The sequence below is a fragment of the Taeniopygia guttata genome, chromosome 8 (assembly GCF_048771995.1).
Source record: "Taeniopygia guttata chromosome 8, bTaeGut7.mat, whole genome shotgun sequence".
Taxonomy (NCBI): domain Eukaryota; kingdom Metazoa; phylum Chordata; class Aves; order Passeriformes; family Estrildidae; genus Taeniopygia; species Taeniopygia guttata.
Window position 1 is genome coordinate 16,263,969 of NC_133033.1, and position 22,524 is coordinate 16,286,492.

Consider the following 22,524-nt stretch of genomic DNA (forward strand, 5'->3'; position numbering starts at 1 on the left):
TTTTCTGTTTTCTGTGCTCAGCTACAGCCTACACTTCTAAAATGTTACATCTTCCAGTTTCAGATTTGTCTAACTTGAGTGAAGCTGAAATGTAGACAATTATATTAATACAGCCATCAAATTCTGTATCAGTCACACTGCAAGGAGCTGCTTTGTGTGACCACCTATAGATTATGAGCAATACTAGAAGTGATTCACAGACTGTCAGCTGAGGGTACCTTACTACATTGCATGAGAAATGTAAGTTTTGTATGAAAAGCCCAAACTGTACATGACTATGCTGTGGTTTGTGAAATCCAGTGATTCCATTGTTCATTCTGCAGAGAAGCAAACCAAGACCACATCCCACGTGGTTTTCACAGAACTCCTCACATAACTGCTGCAGTTCAAGAACTGACCCTGTCCCCACCTCTGAACACATGCATAACCCCCACACATACACACTTATTCACTTCTGCCAAGAACTTAAATCAAAATCAAATACAGCTACAGCTGAGCTAGTTTGTAGGAGCCTTCTCAGAAACTGTCTGTTTTGGTTGCCTGCCAAGTTCCATTTTGTGTACTTACTCCTAATTAAATTGTGTTTTAGCGAATTCTAAATATGATGCAAAACTCCTCTGTTGCCTCCTGGTTTGACTGGAGACATGCAAATCAACAAACAAAATTTTATCTGTTTTTTTTTTCAGCATATCTAATTAAATATTTGTGTCCACAATGCAGAGACCACTACTCCCATGTATATGTTTCCGGAGCATTTTAATAAGCTAATAAATATATTTCTGAATTATTTTCTGGCATTAAAATTTAAGACTGGTGCCAAGTATAGCAAAAAAAAAAATCCACACGGGGGAATCCTCTACAAATTTGGCATGATTTGGACAAAACTAACTCAGGCATGTTCTGATTTTGGGGGGCAAACCTCCTACATCAGGAAATCAAATGATCAGATACATGTGGTTAGGAAAGCATGTTTTCTCCACAGAAGGCTTTTTGTTGGCTTTTTCTTCCCTGTAACCAAGCAGTTCAGCTGTTTGGGAGTTCCTGCAGAGATAGTCCTGCAGAGGATCATACAGTTGTGTTGTGCCAGTACTGATCAGCTATGGAGCTACAGCCTGAGCCCCACCCCACTATGGGCCTGTGTGAAGTCCCCAAGGAGCTGGAGTCCTCTCCCACCTGCGCTAGCCCACCTGAAGGATCTGGCATGTGGCTCACAGTGACAGGAAATCTTTCTCCTTGGGATGAAAATACGTAAATACAGACTGAAGTAATTTAGTTTGGTGTGGAAAGCAATAATTCTTTGCCCAAAGAAGTCTGGGTCCTTACACGAGCTAATACTGAAAAAAATAAACGTAACTCAGGTCTTTCTAGAAATTTCCCCCTACTTCAATGTCTCCACTTCTTCAGATGAATGCACCCAAACAATCACCATGAGTAGTTGATTCTGTTTAAAAGGCAAAGTTTGACTCTCGCAAGATTCTGAGCAATTGCATCACATTTATGAGCATAAAGTTATGGCACTAAAATTCATTAAAAGTTTCCTAAACCCAAGGTCCAGGCTTTAGGCATGCTCTTATTTCTCTGCTTCCCCTTTCATATCATATCTCTTGAAAAATGAGAGGTATGTTTAAAAACTGAAATAAGTGAAATACAAGCAACACATTCTCAGTATCTGAAAGTGTCTAAGAATTCAGTTGGTTTTGCTCAGGTTTACCTTCTCCTACTTTAATATAGATGTTTCTTGATATTTTAAGTTCAGTGAAAGATGTTACTGCTCCATATTCCTTCTGGGCCCACTGTAGCAGTTGTTCATTTTTCTCAGGAAAAAACTTCTCTTCTGTTTCTGCTGACAAGGAGAAGTTTCCCTTCTCAAACTGAACGACAGAACCTAAAGACACCTGATGGGAATAAAAACATATTTTAATGTGGTACGTTTATCCACACAGACATGTAGCATGTTTAAGCAATGTAATCTGTCACACCCAAATGCAGTGACTGAAGGTGATAATAGCTTATTTCCAAAAATACCCAAGTGTCACATGTTTTAACATCTGCATAATGATTCCTTTTCAGAGACGTTTTTTAGAAAGAATGAAGTGCCCATCAGCCCAGGTGGAGTGTACAGGGCAGCTGAATAACAGAGGATTCTGAAGCACAAAAAATTGTACCACTGCAGAAGTGGAACCACAGTGTGCTGCAACGGGAGATAAACTTTGGGGGCAAAGAAAGGAGAGAATAAGAGGATGGTCTGAAGAAATGAAGGCAGATAAGAATGTGAAACTAAATATAACTGGGAACTACTGAAGTAAATCCCAAATCAGAAAAGATGTGAGTCCAAGCTCAGTGACATATAAAGGCCAGCACAGAAATAGAATGTAAGGAAAGAGAAAGACTAAGAGAAAAGAATGGTATCTACTGTTGCTTTATTTACAGGAAGTGAGGAAATACTTTCATTTAATAGATAAAGCAGATGAGTTATATACATCTTCTGAAAAATTCTTAAAAATAGGTTACATTAACTGAGGTCTTGAATGGAAAGACTAAAATGTTATTTAAAATAGTGAAAACGGAAAAACAGTACACAGAAGTGTAACAGGTTCTGCAGGAAAGCCAAAGATGTTCAAATAAAGCTTCGCTGGAGTAGCAGTAGCACCATTCACAAACAGAAGGTGGCTCAGGGTCAGACTCTCTCTGATTGTGACCTGCTTTAACCTGTGCTAGTCTCATGAGACAAACAAGTCATTCCTACATTTCCTACAATGCAACATCCCAACAGCATCCTGTCATCCCAACAGCAACCTTTGACTCTCCTGTCCCTGGAGATGGATGCAGCCAATACTTCCAGGACATCTGTCAGCTCTTGAGAGGTCCCTCCAGAAGTGGTGAAAGAGCAGCAATCCTTCATTTGCCAAACCCATCCATACACTTCACTGTATGGATGTTCACTACACTTGGCACTTGCAAGTATTTGTCCAAGTAGATACGTAAAATACATCCTTTGGCAGGTGAAAAGAAATTGCAAATTCTTCCCTGAGCCTCCATCTATAATGCTAGCATTTATTATACACATACCACATATTCTTCTCTAAGAGAAGGCACAGGTAATTCAGATTTCAATTTGACCAGACCTGTTACAAAAAACACCTTAGGAATCCTTTTGCCAGAACATTCAAAGTTTAAACTAACATCTCTTTCAATTTTGAATAATCTTTCTTATTTGTTTTCAAAGAACTACCATAAAAGGCTTCTTTTAAATGAAAAAAAGTCTTTATTATTTAGTGTAACACAGACCACACCGCGTTCTATCAATAGTCTCATAGTTCTCAAATAAGGAAGCAAAGTCTGCCATTAGAATTAATCCAGTTCTAGGAAAGGAGAGCAACCGGTTATCTCTATAAGGTATTTAGCAAATAGCATCCACTTTGTATTTTCAGCACCTAGAAGCAGCTATGCCATGGGCTGATTTCATGGAGCATCTCTACAATGCTTCTAACACACCAAATTCTGTGTAAATTCCAAGTGCACAGTCTCAGAGGATGGCACTGACACAGCACATGCCAGGTCATGCTGGATTGTGTACTTTTATACCAGAGACACATGGGACATTTATAGAGAACTCTGGCCTAACTAGAAAAATCTCCCATGCATGAAATTCACTGGATTTAAGGACTTAATCAGTAATTATTTTGCAGGAATATTGAATAGATGTCGGTGTTCCACCCTCAGAGACAAACAGTTTATCCAGTAAGTGCAGTAGTTGGTTTTCATTTATACCTTGTTTCCATATTTTTTTAATGGTCAGCATCAGGGTAAAGCAGCATTGGTGTATCTTTTTAAGCATTTCAGGATAGCATGAGACAAAGTATTATTCCTTCTAAATAACAAACAAAGAAATGGATTACCTTGCAATAATACATTTTTACTGTATTTTTCATTTGAGATAGTTAAATGTATGCTAACACAACAGCTGTCTTCCTCAGAATGCACTTGCTTTTTCATTTATTACTAATTAAAACTTGAAAACCTTTTTCATCATCCCACAACATGACAAATGTCTTCCTGAGGGACAGATCCTATCAAAGTAACCACGTGCTTCAAGGGAGGAACTGACAGAGAGAAAACAGAGCAACTAAAAGGTCTGGCACGAGTAACTAAGTGATCATACAGTAAACATCTTTAAACAAACATGAAGCTTATAATATTTTTTTTTTTCAATCACACACTAAAGTCTATTTGAAATGCTAGTTCCACTACCCAGGTTTTAGAAACAACTGCAGAGTTCTGCTGTGCTTGCCAATGTTGGGATTTTTACTACACAGACCTAAGGCAAGGTTAAGTGAGCCAAGCACGTTATTTGTTCTGGAAAGAATTCAACAGACCCTTCCAAAAAAGGCAACCATCACTGTTTCAACACCTGCCTTGAACATTAACTACTTACTCATCAGAACAAATCAAAAGCAAATCTAACATGCTTAGGATAATGCAAAGCATTGAAGTCTAATAATGTTTTAAATATTTGGGAAGTAACCAATTTTTATCTGAGCACTAATTACGCACTGATTGAGTGATTAAGAGACTGCTGCCACAGACACTCTTATCTCCTCCCTTCAACTCCTTTAGTGGTTACTTTCTGAGGTTGCAGAGTGGAAAAAGTGCCCCAGCTCTATTTCTTCCAGTTGTTGTGAGGACATGAAAATGATCTGCACTGGAAACATCCTCTGCTGTTGAGTAAACCTACATGTCCTGTCACTTTTCTGAGACTAAATGAAGCAGCTGGACATGGAAAATCTGTTCACAAGACCAAAAGATACTGGCCATGGCCACTAACCACAGCAAGCACCACAGTTCAAAGGGCTGTTCCTCAGAGGAAATGAGGATCAAGCATAGTCTATTGAAAATATGCTACAAAACCTGAGTATTCCATCAAAGAACAAAACATATTTAGGAATATAATTTGGTTGCATACACTATTACCCTGCTGACCTCTGGGGAAAATAGGGCCTGAAATTTTCTCTGCACCATACCAAGGCAAGGAAACATACACCCCTCATGCTGGGGTAACATAACAAAACCAGCCTTCATACATCCCTTAAGAAAAGTTTCAAGTCTCAATAAAACTGCCCTTGCAAGGCTGCCGTGGTAGCTCAGGACATCAGTTACCTGGCAGAAGTGCCAAATGTCGTGAGTTACTATTCTCCAGAGGGAACAACTCAGAACCAAACCTGCATCATCTCAAATATATACAGTGGTGAGTGTGAATACTGCACACACAAAATAGCATATTCTGTTTCTTATTTTACCTATTTCCTTCTCTCCCTTTAAATGTTTATTGCCTTTTTTTTCCCTTTTAATCTGATCCAGGGGGATATTTTGCTTTATAACGTTTTAAGTATTTAACATATTATAATTCAGAACTCCTAAGTAGGAAGCAAGTTCATAATTCAGCCTTGAGAGAGAGAGGTAGGCACCCCTGTGACATGATTCAGGATACAAAGGTAAGCGTCCACAGCCACCCAGCATGAAGCAATCCCTGCCCTCACAACCACAGCTACACCACTACCCATGGAGGGTACAAGTGACCACCTAATCATCCCTAAAGCCATGATAGAGTCAAATATACTAGGAGGAAAAGAAGCAGCATCCTTCATATTTTTATCTGAACTGTACAGTATCAGATCTGTGGTGGAATATGTAGGAGAGGAATATATCTGCTCAGAATAAAATTAAAATATTTGAATCAACTATTGGAACGGCCTACTCTGGGGATCAGAGTCAGCCAGTGTTTTTTGGTATTATACTTTGATGTAATTTCATCCTCTTTCAGAGGGGAAAAAAAGCCACAGATGGAGAAATATCAGGTATTCCAAAACTCAGAAATCTATGTTTTGTTGTTTATAAATCCATACACAACCTACTTTAATCATCAAGAGATGCTTTTGAAATTACATGCCACATTTGTGAATTACCTATCAAATTTGCATAGTCCTTACAGGCACAGAGGTGTGATGTTTCCAGGCAATGTCAAAATTTTTCATTTTAGTGTTCTCAAGACCACATGCAGTCATTACAAAATTCCATTTCCAGTTCACACATTTTTAAAAACATACACATAAGAAGCATTACCTTAAATACATTTTAGATTTTAATTAAACTTCCTGGAGATACTCAGTTTTGCAGCTACCAAAGATCCTTATATAATTAAGGTTGTTCAATGTTTTCTCAGGATGAAAGCAGACCCTTAAGCGATCAGAGAGCGGACTCCTGCACATCTTTATATCTTTATATATCTAGAAAAGAGATCCTGGGATTTTCTATCAAAGCTCAATCTGTGTCAAATCAAGTGGAACTTTCAAAGCCCCTAAGGAACAGTTACTAGAATGATAAAGAAACAAACAAAAAAATTTGTGTAAAGGGGAAATCTGGTACCAAAGTTTAAGGCTCAGGAGGAGTTTATTATTTGCACACAAGTAACTGTCCACTTAATTTGACAACATCTTAATAGACTCAATATAACACTTGTTTGATATGCACAAAATAAGGTAGCAGAAGCTTTTCCAGGGATTCTGTTTCAAGTTAGAGGCAATTTAGCAGAAGAAGTAAGAGGAGAATTAAAGCCTATCTGTGCAACTGCAGCTATAGTTTCCACTGGAATCAGTGACTCAGAAACAACCTGTTGTGATTTATTATCTCCACATCACTAACACCAGTAGTCTGCCAAAATCCACTGCTTGCTTCTGTAAACTTCCACTGGCTAAGCCCCCTGTTTACTGAAGCAAAGAAAGGAAGGAGCCATGACCATACAGAAGAGAAAAGACTATCACAGGTGCCTGTTCCAGGTCCTTCAGCCTCCTGCAAGATTGGTTTGGGAATGCACCTCAACCACTAAATGCCCAAAAAGTCTTTGTTTCCTCACTCTTGCAGGCTGGATTAATTTAAAGTCCACTTAAAGTTAACTTGGTATTTATTCTGACTACCAGCTGTCTTGGTTCTGAAAGGGATAGGTCTGGGCTCCTAGAGGGACCAGGAGAAGGAGGAATGCTTAGGAGGAGTCAGAGGCAGCAGTGAGAAAGATCATCAGGAGATACAAGAGGCAGCATCATCCAGATCTGGCCTGTCAACACTCCAGACACAAGTTCTGGCTGGAGCAATGACCCACAGAGAGAGCCCACTCTCAAAGCTGGAACAAACCACACACAATAAAGCTGGAGTTCTGAAAGATGCCTTAAATCACATGGGCTCTAGTATGAACTCCATGACACTCTTAGCAAACCAGGCTCCCAAAAAAAAATGCAGGCCTTTGAAGTCTCATGAAAGAAGAATCTAAGGCACAAGGACCTGCCTAGTTTCCTGTGAAATTTACTGGCAAGTTGGTATTCTTGAAATATTTCTGCCCAAATCAAAGTGATTACAGTGAAAGCAGAGGGTAGATACACATCATCAAATTTCCCTTCTTTGGGACATCACACGTACAGATTTTTTTTACTTTACTCTGCATATTCATTTCATGTACTGTATCTTGCTTCCTAAGACAGAAATAGCACTTCTCTACTGCAATGTCTTCCTGAAGCAAGCTTTGAAGAAAAAAACCCCACAGTCCCCTGGATATTTAAAGATGCCTTACTAGGTTATTGTACTCTTAAACTCCTTTTACATGCATCATTTTCAAGCATGTATTTACTACTCTGTCATTTTCTATCATTCCTACTGCTGACAAAATCCTTCCACTCTTTTGCCAAGAATCACCACCATACACAGGGAGCTTGAGGTCCCTCTAATATTTCTGGGAGCAACCCATTTATATAGACTTTAGAAAAGCAGTATTTTGCCAGGGTTTAATCATGCCAGAAGACAAAGGCTATGGGGAAATTTACCATTGTGGAAAATATAGTAAGAGTTACTCTTTACTAAACACTGCTTTTAGTTTATCACAAAATGTTAATTTTCACATTTTTTCAAAAGGCAAGGACACAGTGTGGGGAGGGGAAAGGAGAATATGAAATTTTCCAAGTGGAAAAGGGCAACTACAGGATTATTTCCAGCTCCTGAGTAGAAGAATGATGACGACTCATAAAAAAAAGCAAACTCAGGATCCTACAGTTAATGTAAATGTCCTTTTAAATTCCTCTTCACACTGTTACACAACACTGAAAATCTACTGCTTTTACTTTGAATAGTGAAAGGTTACTATTTAGACCAAATTTATCACTAGTCATGCATTTCCTATCCTTCCTCACTCTTCTCCTAGCAGAGCACTCTTATTCACATCTGGGTCTGTTTAACCAGTGATTGGAAATTTAGCCTCCTGATTTCCCGTTAAATACTAGGCACAGGAAAACAAATAGCACTTGTTTTTCAGTGAGTTTTGTCAGTCATCCAAATCTAGTGCAAACCATAGAACAGCCTGTGGTTTGGTGGCAGTTACCCAAAATATGTGAACCATATTTTCATGAAGTGAGAGGAATAAACCAGCAATGAGCTAAAGTAATAAGAACATGGATTTTTCTTCTTAGAAATACAGAAATTACTAATAATTAAACTCTTCATTCTATCACTTTGTCTTCTTTAAAGTTTTTTATCTTTTCAAATCTCAAGCCAAGAGCAAGTGATCTGTTTTTGTCTTTATCATTACTGCTCTCGCTTCCCCCAATTCACTACCTTAACACACATTCACTCCTAGCTCTTTCAAGTAAGACTTTTTGTTTGCACAAGTGGTTTCTTATCCATAACTTTTACTGTTTCTATTGCCTGAATAACTAACTCAGAGAAAAAGCTGAAGCATCACTACTTAAATCAGACATTATACAAATCACATATGTAGATGTCTAAGGGGGTTTTTGGATCTTTTCTAACAGGAAATCACAAAGGATTGGGATCTTTTTTATTGATTTAATTCTCACTACATTCACTTGCTGAGTAAAGACATTCCTAGGCTATAAAAGCAATTGAAAAAGCTACCAAATAGAAAGAAAAAAAACATTGCTTTCTGAGTAGCACCTATAAAACCTTTCTGTACAGTTTCATAAAACTTCTGGTTTTCTGCCAAGACATGTTCGCAATAAACTAGTTTTAGGAAAGGAGAGAAATGACGACTTGATGGGAAGGAAGGAAACTATTTTGCTGTATGAAAACTTAAAAGTGGAGTGGTGGAAGAGGTCTGGTAATGTTTTTCTGCAATATTGACTTGCACCAAGATCTTGGGTAAAAGCAGTTTCTACAGTAGTTGTCTAGCTTACATAAAACTGTGATGTCATAATCTAACCAGTCTAATCACCAGTGAGGATGTTCTTCAACTTCCACTCCCCTTTTTAATGCAATTTTGGCATTTATTCCCTGCAGAGGGAAAAAAAAAAAAAAAAGTAGCACAGATGCCAAGCATTCCCCATGCTGAACTGAACAGAGCTTCCCACCTGTGCAATACTCTTCAGAGTGATGAGCCCACTCATCACACTCGAACAGAAAGGGCCCAATTCCCAGATTCTTGTATTTTTGTGACATCTACAAATATACAATCAGACTAATATGACTACATGCACCAGTAACTGAAGTGATGATTTACAATTACTTAGGTCAGGCAGTCCATGCACTAACCCATTTCAGGTATTTTTGGATTGAAATGCCATGATACTAAGGTACATTTATTTTTAACACAATGAAAATAAACTCCAGACTTATTTTACTAAAATTACAATAATTTCACAGCATCACCTACTTCACCCATCAATATACAGCAACTCATGCAGAGTCTGAAAATAACTCTGTCCATGCTAAAAGTATTGTTAACACCACACTAGGCAGGCACCTATATATATATTCTTTTCTCTTGCTTGTGCACACACTGAAAATTTTTGTCAGGTTTATATCAAGATGGCCACATTTTCTCTTAAGACTACTCACTAGTGTTCTTTCTAATTTACAGATGGGGAAAACACCCTGAGAAGCAAAATGACAACACAGGTAACAGAACAGAAGCACAACTCCCCTTAGCAGCCATGCCCTGTCATGATGGCTTCCTCCAAAGTACTGTCACTGTGAGAATCACTGTCCTTCCATTCAGTGCCACTTTGGAAAAAACTCTTTAAAACATGACATTAAAAAAATCCTGATGCTAACCCAACACAAACTGGTTTATTTGGAGCATGCTACTTAATTTTAATGATAATTTATTCCACTGTGAGGTTTAGCCACCAGTAGACATTTTGTGAAAATGAAACCATGAGCAAAAGTTTCCATGAAGATAAAGCACATGACAAGTCACTGAGTGAAACTGTGCATTACATGATAAAAATAAATGCAAAACTACATATATACACCAAATCTACATGTCCATACTGAAAAAATATTTACCAAGAAGGTAATTTGTGCTTCCCCCATACTATAACAATGCACCCAAAGCCTGGATTTTCTCCTACATTCATTTTAAGCTTCTTAACTGATGGAGGAGTGTAGGGAAGGCTGGGCTCCATGATGACTTTGATGAATGGAGATGAGCGATCTCTGAAGGCTGCTCTTAGAATATAATGTTTATTAGGGATGGTGAAAGGTCTTGCTTGGAGCTGCCAGACGCAGCACGTGGCAAGGCCTGAGGGGATCGGGGAGGGGAGAGACAAGGGGGAGAGAGGATGCTCTAGGAGAGGGTGGAAGTTCCAAGAGAGGGGAAGATCCAAGAGAGCATCTGGCCCCTTGGAGACCCCTTATCAGGGGGCTTCAAGGTGGACTGGAACAGAACTTGGGCCAATGGGGTCACAGACACTTGATGTTTCAGGGTGTGGGATGAACCATACATTCTGGGGGGTTGAGATAGAACAGTCCATTTGACTTTTGGACCTATCTGTAGGTAAGGGCATTGTCCAGCCAGTAGGGGGGATTGTTTTCATCCTGGCTGTACTACTGTGAATCTTCTGCCAGGAAATTATATTTATCCATCATTTCCAACAGAGGAGTAGGCCAAAGGCAAAATCCATGCTCAAACTATGTGATACGAAGTTAAACTCCAGCCCAACTTAGCAGTATTGTATTTTCTCAGTTTTTTGGGTATGTGGTGATACCCAAATCTTAAAACTTTTCATCCTTCCCTGGGGCAGCTTAGCTTTAATGGAAACTCAAACAATAAATTCACAGAATGAAGGAAAAAGACCATTTTGCTAATAAGGACACTGAGAACACACAGCCCTAACTCTTTTGTCCAGTACAATCACCTTTCAAGCTCAGTGTGCCTTGGTTTCTCCACCTGCACAATGCTAACAACACTTGTGCCCCAATTCATTATCTACTCATATCCTGGAGATTCTTTTGTTAGAAATAACTTTTAAAATTAAAATACAGTCAATTTTAAATTTTTATTTAGTTATTTACTTACTCAAAGCACATGTCCCTGTAACAGTTTGAGAACTTTAGTATGATACTTTACATGGGAAAAAAAGACTAATATTAAAAAGAAATAAAGAGCTAGGACTTTACTAATGGCTACATGATCCTTTCACTACAAACTTTGACCTAGTTCTTGCAGTGTGGTCTTTATCAGCAGCAAGTCCCAGAAGTTGTAATTTAAATTTCTTTACACTATTTATCATTCTAACCAGGATTCAATCAATTAAAGTCATTGCAATTCATACTTACATACAGTATATTAATAAAGTTGTGAATGAATGTATTGTTTGGAAAGCCTGAAGGAAAAGCTGGAAAGTCAACTAATATCTTGCCTGAGGCTTCCATAGAGACAGACACAATAGTTATGACACTCCTGTGGTATGTGTGCCATGAACTCGTGGGCACTAGAAAAGTTTTTTCAAATTTAAAATCTTTCATGATTCAACATACTCAATCTTCTTTTCTGGCTATACATTTAAGGAGATTGAACAAGTCAGAATCACAGAGCTAAGTATTTTTAAACAAGGGCTGAGGAAGCATGCTCTGCACTCTGCAGCCCTTGGAGCTGCTATTTACAGTCCTAGGGTCAGTTGTCTAGAACTTACTGAAGGCTCTGGCACAGAGGCAGGGAACCTCTCAGCAACTAGAGCAGAAGCAGTATGTCCCTCTGCCCCACAGCTTACCTAAAACAAGAACCCCTGATTCTGGAAAAGGACCACCTTTCCTAGGACAGAGACTGTCACAGGGGTTGCATATTAGCACAGCTCACCACAGGCAAACAGCTCTATGCAGAAATAAAACCGCTTGATCTCCATCTGGTATACTGCACTTGCCTACGGGTGCTGCTAGGCCTTCCTCCACATTTATCATGTTTTCTGTGCCACAAGATTCTGTGCTGTTTTTTCAGAAAGCTTTTGGGAAACAATGCATTTGTCCTTGTGACCAGAGTGGAACTGTGGAAAAGCAATGGATGGTGACCACATTTAAAGTTGTTCAGCCCATAACCTCATGGCTTCTCATCCCAGGATGCCCTAGCTCCTGAGAAACTGGGCCATGAAAAGTGGGAAAGCTGATGAATACATGGTAAGAGACTGAAGCTAGCTTATGTTTACAGCAAAAATATCACCATAGGGAAAGAACAAAGTGAACTTTAAGAGTGAGAGGGATGACAGAGACTAAACTGGGAGAGGTAATGGTGGATCAGAACTCTGGCATTATGCAATCTTGTTCTTTGAGCTCTTTGTAGGAAAGAAAAATAGAAACCTTAACATGGTGGAAGGAAAATTACACAAATTCTTATGGCACTTAAGGAGATCCAAATTGTTATGGAGAGTTAGCTATTCAGATGGATTAGGGACGGGTTAACACTGACAGCCACTTCAGTCCCTTGCAACAGAAAGGCAAGGTCCCATGGACAGCAACATTATCCCAGCACCACAGGCTGGCAGGATGGCACAAAGCACCACAACATTCAGCTCTTACCATGGCCAGCACAGATTAAGAGATAGAGTTGTGAGAGGAGGTATTTGATTTGAGTCCCCCCAACACTGCAGCAAATCCGTAGTGCCTACCAGGTAGTCCTGCCCCACCTGAGAAACAGGCCACTCTTCCCTGCAGCACCAGTGGCCAAGTTTACCATGGCAGTTCTTGAGGTCAGGCAACTTCTTGCTTGGCAAGACCCATGACTGCTGCTGCTCGCCTCTTCAAGCCTGAGTTTGTAACCAGAAGCACCTGAAACAGTTTTCTGCAGCAAACACTAAGGGAATTGTTTTGGCAGTCAGAGCCTTAGGCACATTCCTATTGTTCCTATGCCTTACTGCAGGCTGCTGAAACCCCACTGGAACAAACCAAGCAAGCTCAGCACAATCACCATCTGAACTCCAGCACAATCAGTGGAGCAGAAATGGATGGGTCTCAGCAGGCCATCTCTCCACTCCCAGAGCAAGATAAGGGCAGAGGGAAAATCCTGGGTGCAGAGGAAGAGCACAAACTAGCTGAACAAAATTTAGCTGACAGGAAATAGGAGTGATGATGTGTTGTAAGAGAAGATCAAAACTAAACTGAAAGTAAGTCCAAGGCTTTATTATCTGATGGAAGATCCTGCTTCTTTTGTCCACAAGAGGAATGAGAACTTGTCACTGTTGTTGCATATGTTGTTCCTCAGTCATTTTCTGAGCAGATCAGAACTGTACTGGTTGCATTAAGGACACATTAAGGTAACAGTCATGAGTCTTCAAAACACCAGTGAAAAACCTAAAATTGTGAATACCTTTGAATAAAAACAAAGCCATGTTCTTTGCACCAATCAGTAATACACTGTACTGGAAACAGGACTGAGTCCTTCGAAGTTCAAAATATCAAGGTTACTCCTACTCTTCTAGCTTGATGACAGGAAAAAGAAAAGCAATTCCAGAAAGTTTGCAGTGTCCAGCAAGTGACAGAACTCTTGGCGTACTTCACCATGTCTCCACCACACCAGGTCAACTGAGAGACCAGTGTCCCTTCTCAGAGCTCCAATGCTGTACCACTGTGCATCCTCCTGTCCTGCTGATGCACAGTGACACAACTAAGTTTCCACTGGGTGCTGCAGAAACAGTCTTGCCTACCAATGTCAGCTGTGCTGGAGGAGCAAAATTAAGCCCTATAAGGACACCACTAAAAATAATCAAGTTTAGTTCTGCAATTAGAGTTGAATATAGTGAAAGCTGCAACTTTCATAAAGACAACTCATGATTAGACATGATGTCATGCATTAAAAATTTAATCCAAACAACTTGTCTGTTTCACTACAAATAGCAAACTTGAATGTCCTGGCAAACTGTAAGGACATGATTTACAAATACTAGGTAATATTTGGATCTTGCATTATAAGCAGTGCTCCAATCTTTCTGAGAAATAAAAACGATTTCATTCTGGGCTTAGCTGGGTCATTTCAATAGACCAAAGTTTCAGAGACATAAACCATAACTGGACATATTGAGCTCAATAGATACAAACTTTTGTTTCGGTCACAGACCACACAATTAGCATCCACTCTTAATATATCCAATCACTCTGAGGCATTTTGCTTTATGGTACTGTTAAACTTCCAATCAGGACTGGCAATCTGGTCTAACCCCACAGCTTTTTGAACTCTAATGGCTGTTATTAATAATCATGTGATGTGCAGATTCTGAAAAGCAGTTTTGCTTTCTTTTCCTTAAATTCACATAACAAGTAATTGGCTACTTTTCCCAAACTGCTTTGCCCTACCACCTAACTGTTCCCCAGAGCCCTACAATGAAACTTGACCCTCTCTTAACATTTTTTTTAATCTAAGTTTGAAAAATTTCCAAATGAATGCCATTAACTCCATGCTTTATGAGACAAGCAGCTATGACAGAGAGCAGGTCAAAGGACTGTGTACACTTACAAAGAAAACTCTTCGGATTCCAGGTGCCAGTCTTTCTGTTTTAAGCTTCCAGACCAAAGGCATAGGAGAGTTGAGAAGAAACACCAGAGGCTTCTGATGAATGTGCACTGATGAAATTGGATTCAAATGTAATGTGACCTACAGAAAAACACAGAAATATGTGAATACTTCCTGGAATTTGAAACAATGAATCAAAGGTAATTTTTATATATATTATGACTTTTAACATTCAGATCTCTTGACTCAAGATTATAGACGAATCTATTTCCACAAAAGTCTCAACAGAGCACAGAGAAAATAACATATGAAATAGTTAACATTGTGCTCTATGCTTGCAAAGCACTGCTAAAAAGAAAACCTTGGCAAATGCTGATGAAAAATATCTTATGCAAAAGGTCAAACCACTAAGCTGAGAGTTGGAGAACAAGGAGATAAAAAGAATTGCAAAGCAAACTCTGATTTCTGGTTTCTAGATGGTAGTCTACAAAACTGGCTTAGACTATAAAACCTCATCTGCTGATTCTTTTAAGGGCATAAATCTAGCCTGCAAAACAAATAAAACTAAACAAACAAAAACCAGGAGGAACAAATCCAGAAACACAAGCGAGTATTACATTACTTCATGGAAGGAATTCCAAAAGAAATCTTAACATACACTAGGGAAAGAAAATGTCTGTGTTCAGAGGCTAAAAAGATACACAGGGCAAATGATATGAGGAAAGTGGACATCATGGAAGTAAGGCAACCTGTTATAAGTGGCTTTGAAACAACCAGTTTGTAGTTGCTGGAAGTCCCTCCTGCTCAGCTCCTTGTATCCTGGTACTGCCCTCCTAGAAAGGGATCAGTACTGGACAAAACCATAACCAAAAACACAACAGAAGAGCCTGTCATTTTTAAAGCATATACAGACTTGCAATTGATACTACAGTGGTTTTTGTGGCACCTAATAAGCTGTTTAAGCAGTCAGGATTTAGCTTGATACTTATCCCACCTGGTAGGATACTTCATCCTACCCCAGACTGAGCAGGGAAGCTGATGTCCCACCATACTGGTGGAACACAGGTTCCCTGATAATCACAGCTCATTCTAAAAGAAGTATAGAGGAAGCAAACATGAACACAACCACCAGTTTGAGTGGTGGCAAACAGAAATAAGGACAAAGATAATTCAGTATTAATTCTGTATCCTGCTAGAGAATCTAAAAGGATATTTGAGATAGAGAAGAGCCATTACATATAGTTCATTGCATGATTCCTATATAGTGGCAAACAACCATTAGTTTACTAGTAAAGTAAATGGCGATTCATCCAGTAAACTACCTAGATGAAAGCTAGAGACCAAATTGAAAACTAGGTACCTATTACTGTTGAAAATATTTTCCAAAATAGACAGTAGGGTGTTTTTAATTTAGTTGGTTTGGGTTTTGTGCTTTGTTTGGGGGTTTTTGGTTGGTTGGTTGGTTTTTTGCATTTTTAAATTTTTTTACCCTTTTTTATTTTATTTATTTCACCTTGAAAAGTTCACCATCATTATAAAGTCAAAGTCAGGCCCTGGTCTCGGGTTGGAGATACTCAGAGGACAGCAGAAAGACCTTTTATCACTACTTAAGAACTTGCAAAAAGGTTAGCAAACAGCTGGCTGTGCTCTCACACAACTGGTAGCAGTTGCTTACAACAATGCACCAGATTCTGAAATGCCACTGAAGGTGTCTCCAGTCCCCACAGTGACAGACATCAAACCCCACACATATGCCTCTGGGAGCACCAAGGACATCCCTGTCCTCCTCTTTCTTAAGCTTGATTAAAACTCGTTGGAAAACTGAGTAAATCCATATTTGTACCAAACCCAGGCTGCTTTAAAGAACGAGCTCCTCTCCTGGCCAGCAGCTGGGCAGTGACAGCCCTGCCTGCAGGAAGGCCAGGCAGTGCCATCTTCTGCTCTCTGCAGCCACCTCTGGCACCACCTGGCCTCTCCAGCAGAAGACATGGTGGTATTTTACACATTTCATAAAGAGAACACCAAGTACAATAGACTACCAAGAACCACATTTCTCTCCATTTTCTGCCTCTAAAAATAAAACACCTCGTTTTAGTAAACTGCAAGGTGGTAGTACTCTCAATTCTAATGGGAGGACAGAGACCTGGAATGCCAAACACTCACATTCTTAGCTACAGAAACTGCTTTGCTCTATCAGCTATAGAGACAAAGTAGTTCTGTTACCTGAAAATAAGGAGAAATTATTCATTTTACAAGACTCCTGCTTTGTTGTTCTGTCTAGAAATGGAGAGGTGAAAGTAAAAAGGAAAAGGTGTTAGAACTCCTATTAAATTCACAACAATTAAACAGCTTTCATTAATTCTTGTGGCTTTTCAGCTGTAATCACTGCTAATTAATAATAAGCTGTTAAAACTATTAAATGTCATTACCTTGTTCTGGGCTTATGTTTTCTTAAAAAACAATAAAAACACTGTAATCTCAGTTTAGTACAGTAGTGCAGTTATATTTTTTGAAGTTCTGATATCAGAAATATGAGTTCAAATTTCATGCTTATTTTTTTCAGCTTCAAATGGCATAAAGTGCATCCAGCATACTTCCATGCCCAATAATAACTGATTTCCTTTGATCCTAGATATTAATGAAATTACTTATAATATACTTTGTGTGCTTAAATAACCAAGAACAAAAACCAGTAACAATCCTCTTGCACTGGCCAACAGGAGCACTCAGGTTAGGCTTGCATCCTGGCTGTGTTTTTGTCAGAATGTGAAGTCTGTAAATGTAAAAGATATGGCTCTTATTAGAAACTTCAAAAAATGTTTGCTATTTAAAACCTCCATTATTTATTAAAAGCAGGAATGATACAATACATATAACACACTGAAAACTTCATCTCAGAAACAGCTAAGCCAAATCCTTTAGGTAATATGGAAATGGAGAAGTACCTCTGTTTCAACTGATCTCAGACAAATTTGTTCAAAACCAACATCTATCAGACAAGACAGATGTTTTAGACCTCATGAAGATTTCTTCCTGTTGTTTTAGTCACATGAGAGCACACAGAGCAATCATACTACCTCAGTGAGAAAATCAGAGACTCTCTGCAACTGGATCTACTATCAGACTTTGTAGTTGCTATTCCCTCAGCTTGTAAAATTAAAGATGTATATAATGCACACATACATTATTATTTCCATACATGCATGAAAATAGTAAACAGATTTTGAGCTGTATGCAGAAGTAGTGATGTATCTATCCATGCCTTTGGCTGAAACTGTAGGATAAGCTATATCACAATGGAATTTTCCTACATTTCTCCCTGACAAGTGCAGATCCCTGGGAACAGCTACAGGACTTCAACACCAACTCAACTTTTTTCATAACTAAATTAAATGCTTCTGTGCAAACTTTCTAAATAAAGGTAATTTTGTATTACTGCACTCTCAGTGATGCTCATGATTAAGCAACAAAACACATAATGCAAAATTCATGTGCCTAGTCCTAAACTTGAGAAAGAATATAGTTAATGTGACCGTGCTTCTGCAGCAGCCTCCATCACTATACTCCTTAGCATATATTCCCTGTCAGTACACTTGTTTACATAACAAAGTACTCAGGAAAAAACTGAGTTTTGAGCAAAAAACCAACTTGGCTCTACAAACTGGGAAAAAACCTCCAGAGCTCCACAGAAACTGCTGAGGACCATCTTGGTCATCATCTTTTTCATAACCAGTTTCTTCTTCAGAGCTAGCACTGCTGAGGAACCTACCTGCTGGGTAGCCAAGTCTGAATGTGACTGTTCCCACTGCGAAGTTGTACAAAATTAACACACTCCTCACAGAGTAACTATTTCCTCCCTTATATTTACAGTTGCTTCAACATCACTGTCAGTACTTGATGATACACAGCAGTGGTATCTGTTATGAGAGACTTTCTTCTGGTCTTGGAAAGTTTTTCGAGCAAACTGCTGAGGAGATACCAGCACTCAAGATCTCTATGCCAAAACCCTGCTGTCAAACATTGGGTTTTTTACATTGCATAACTACAGTCAGTGGGCATCACATGGAAGTTTCAGCCCAAATACGGTAGGCATGGTCAGAACAGCTCACCAGGGAGGTGTTTATGTGAGGGAGAGTGCTTTGAACTGCAGAGTCCAAGTAAAAGCCTGGACTTTGACTATGCATCAGAGGCATTTAAATGCCTCTTCCTGCTCCTGCTTCAGAGATTGAAAGGCTTAACAGGACTCTAAGGTATTAGAAGTTACAACATCGACACAAGCTCAGCACTTCAGCTGCACCAGCACCTCCAGCCCAACAGCTGCCCTCTCTTTAGCTCTGCCTTGCTAAGCTTTCTGATGCCACAGCTGTGCTCCCACTGACTTGTCCCTTTGCTAATTTCTGGCATGGCTGCCTCCATCCACAGTACCACGGAGGAAGATATTAATCCCTACTCTCTCTACAGCAACCTCAATAAAATACCATTTTCTGCTGCAGTGCTCCCACTGTGGCTCTAGTTATACCATGCATTAGCTGAGTTCCAAGCAACTCCCCTCCCCTGAACACCTTTCTGTGTCATCTTAGCTCAAGAGATATTCAAGACACATCTTTTCTCATGCCTACAGTTCACAGCACCTTCAGAACACAACACAAATTGATAGAATTTTTTTGAACCACCAAAAAAAAAAGTTTCAAATTAATAGCACAAGAGATAATTATAAATTTTCCCTTTCTTTTTTGTATTTTCACTGGCAAAATCCATATTTCCAAATATTTATGGAAGCCTTGCCCAGAAACTTCATCAGAAACAAATCCTACGTGTGTTCAGTGCTGTAAAGAGTGTTTTGAAGACACGGTGTGAGACTCTGAACTCACTGAACTCTGTGGTAAAGTTTGTAACCTTTTTTTGAAACTCCCATAATAGCTTAAAAAAGAAAAAAAAAAAAAAAGAGGGATCCAAAAAAGGACATTCTCCACCCATTCCTAGATGTTCAAAGAAGCTTATGATGCACACACATTTTGTACCTCTCAACAATATACTATTTCATTCAAAGTCTTCTGCATCTCAGGCAGCTCCGTGACCAGTTTGGTCAAACAATATCAAAAGAAAATTAAACCAGAATCATTAAATTGACAACGGCATTTTTAGGTCACCTAGTCCACTTAAAAAGCAGCTGCTATTACTTTGCCCGTATTATTTTAAAAACATATTAAGAGACAGCATATTACCCAAGCAGACAGCACCACAACAGGAAAATAAGCCAATGTGGTCCAACACATTCCTCACTCCCAGTGAAGGGCTCATTTGATCACAAAGCTGTTGCACAGCCAACATTTTCATTGTGCAATCAATAGCCAGGCCAGACCTTCTGGGCATGTGTGTCAGCAATGGTCCTCTCAGCAAGGCTCGACTTCAGCAGCTGTTTGTCAGAGGAAGCTCCTCTTCAGACTCATGTCTGGCCCCCTTTGGCACACACTCCTCTGAATAATACATGACTAACTTGTGAGGAATACAACAATTTGGTCATAGCTGAAAATTATAGACCAAAGCTATTCTGAAAATCTTAAAACAAAACCTACACGTTCCTCTTTAAAGCATTAAGCACAAGTGGGATGTGAAGCCCAGTGGTTCTGTCCTATTTGTTAGGATGCATTTTTCCCTTCACAGGCACAATACCCACCGAAGCTCCGCTGGCACTGCTGAGCAGCTGCCCGTGCCCGGGCTGTGCTGGCCCCTGCTGCCTGCACACTCTGCACAGCTCCTGAAGGTCTCCAGCAGCAGCAAGGTTAATGCGGCTGCAGAGGCTTCTGTCCCCAGAGATCAGTTTCATGGAAGGTTGAGTATCACCACAGAAACCAACTACAAAAACAATCTACGGGCTCCTGCCCCGCTACTCTGGTAAAGCAATTTGTACTATGTGAAAGGCAAGGACACAAATGCTGAAAACTGATCAAAGTAAATGCTGATGTTAAAGTACCATTTTGTTTTGCTGACTTCAAGGCATCAAATCACAGGCTCTGTGTTTTTGTTCTAAAAAGATGAAAGGTAAGTGCCAAGGATTTGTAAGGTTGAATTAACTATTCCGGCATGAAGGCCTTTAGATAAATTCATAGCACATTTTCCAAAACAGCCATTACAAATCTGTGCTAATAAGCCAGGACAAACTATGCAGTGTTGTATCAAATTACACTGTCTAGGCTTGGACAGCTGTTTTCTAAAAAAGAAGAAAAAAAATTTTAGGTCTCAGATCACATAAGTACATTTTCTGACTTAAAAGTGATGCAGTAAAGACCAATTTATGACATCTTAACTCATTACTCTACTGCAAAGATTAAATTAACTCATTCAAATCAGGCAAAATTTAGAGCTGAAATATGAAAATTTACACCTATCTCTGCCTTAAGTGTTCTCACTCTTTTTGTCAATACAATATTTATAGATCATTTATTCTGGTATTAGAAGTCAAAGAAATTTACATGAAGAAACTTATTTTTACAGTTCACTTCTGTCTATCAGTATAGGAGATTTGGAATTTCTACTGAAAATCGCTTAAAAAATATAATGTTGGTACATTGGCCATAATAGAATCCAGTTAAGGATTGATTAATTTATTAATCCAGCTCAACTGGTGGGATCTGGTACTGCACCACTTTTCAGAAGTGTTTATCAAGTACTTTGGGAAGGATCCTTTCCTTCTTAAAATAAAACTAAAATAAAAGCATATTCTTTAGACAGGAGTGTGATTCAAAATGAAATACTGTTTTTTCCTACCCCTCATATTTTTGCTATGCTCACTGAATATTGTGTTACAGATTTGATACCAAGCCAGCTATAGTAGATCACAATACCCAGCTTTTGAGAGCCAACAGTTTCTGAGAGAGAGTTTGCTGGTTTTTCCAAGAAACTCAAAATATGTTCACATGGTATTACAGCCTGAATGTAACTTTGCTCGCAGGGTTACATATTTGCATTCCTAAATCAAATGATTGTATAAGCACATTCCTAAAATCACACAAGATCCCACTGCTTCCCTTCCAGGAAGGTTCTCCAGTGCAGACTATGTTCAGACAGGGCAAGCACCGATTTTTGAAAACTCACCCCAGCAATCAAAGAGATCTTCAAAACAGCATCAAAGCAGCCACTAACTCCAGGGAAACTGCAATGGCACTAAAAGCAAGCACTCACACCCACAGAGAGTTACTTTTTCTCCCACAGAACTCAACACTGTGCCACCTTCAAAGCCCTTGCCAGGGACAAACCATGCCACCGTCTCTCTGCCAGACCAGCACTCTTGGATGCTGCTGGGGCAGGGACCTGCCCCTTTGGGAGAGAGCAGGGAGGGAGCTGCAATGCATGAGGTACAAGGGAAGGAAAGACATGTTCTTACTTTCAGGATGAGGCACAACTCAATACTTAGGGAATGGATCTGAGTCCCAGGTAGCATCTACCCAGGTGCATAGGGGACTGAAGTTTATTTCCAAGGTTCATGTAACTCTCTAATCTTAATATCAACTCTTTGCTTATTTTACCCTAACTACACAATTGCAAATAGATTGGCATTGCCTGGACCTTCTCGCCCACACAGTACTGGAGAATCAGATTGACTAAACAGCAGTTATAGCTCAGTTTTAAAAATCATGGGAAAGATTCATCCCTGGCATAATTCCACTGAAGCTACTGGCATTAAACCAGAGACTGATGAGATCCCATACATTACTGCATGAAAGAGAGAATACTATTGCACAATCTCTTGA

At 39.4% G+C, this 22,524-nt stretch overlaps 1 protein-coding gene across 2 annotated transcripts in view; it reads right to left on the bottom strand.

The window, feature by feature from the left end:
* The window catches only part of TGFBR3 (transforming growth factor beta receptor 3), a 113,741-nt gene that overhangs the window by 35,497 nt on the left and 55,720 nt on the right, over positions 1–22,524 (bottom strand). For both annotated transcript variants that reach the window (XM_030279168.4, XM_072932496.1), the window contains exons 4-5: positions 14,777–14,914; positions 1,712–1,895 (exon numbers count right to left, since the gene is read on the bottom strand). In XM_030279168.4, the coding sequence (XP_030135028.4) occupies positions 1,712–1,895; positions 14,777–14,914 (322 nt within the window). The remainder of the gene's footprint in view (positions 1–1,711; positions 1,896–14,776; positions 14,915–22,524) is intronic.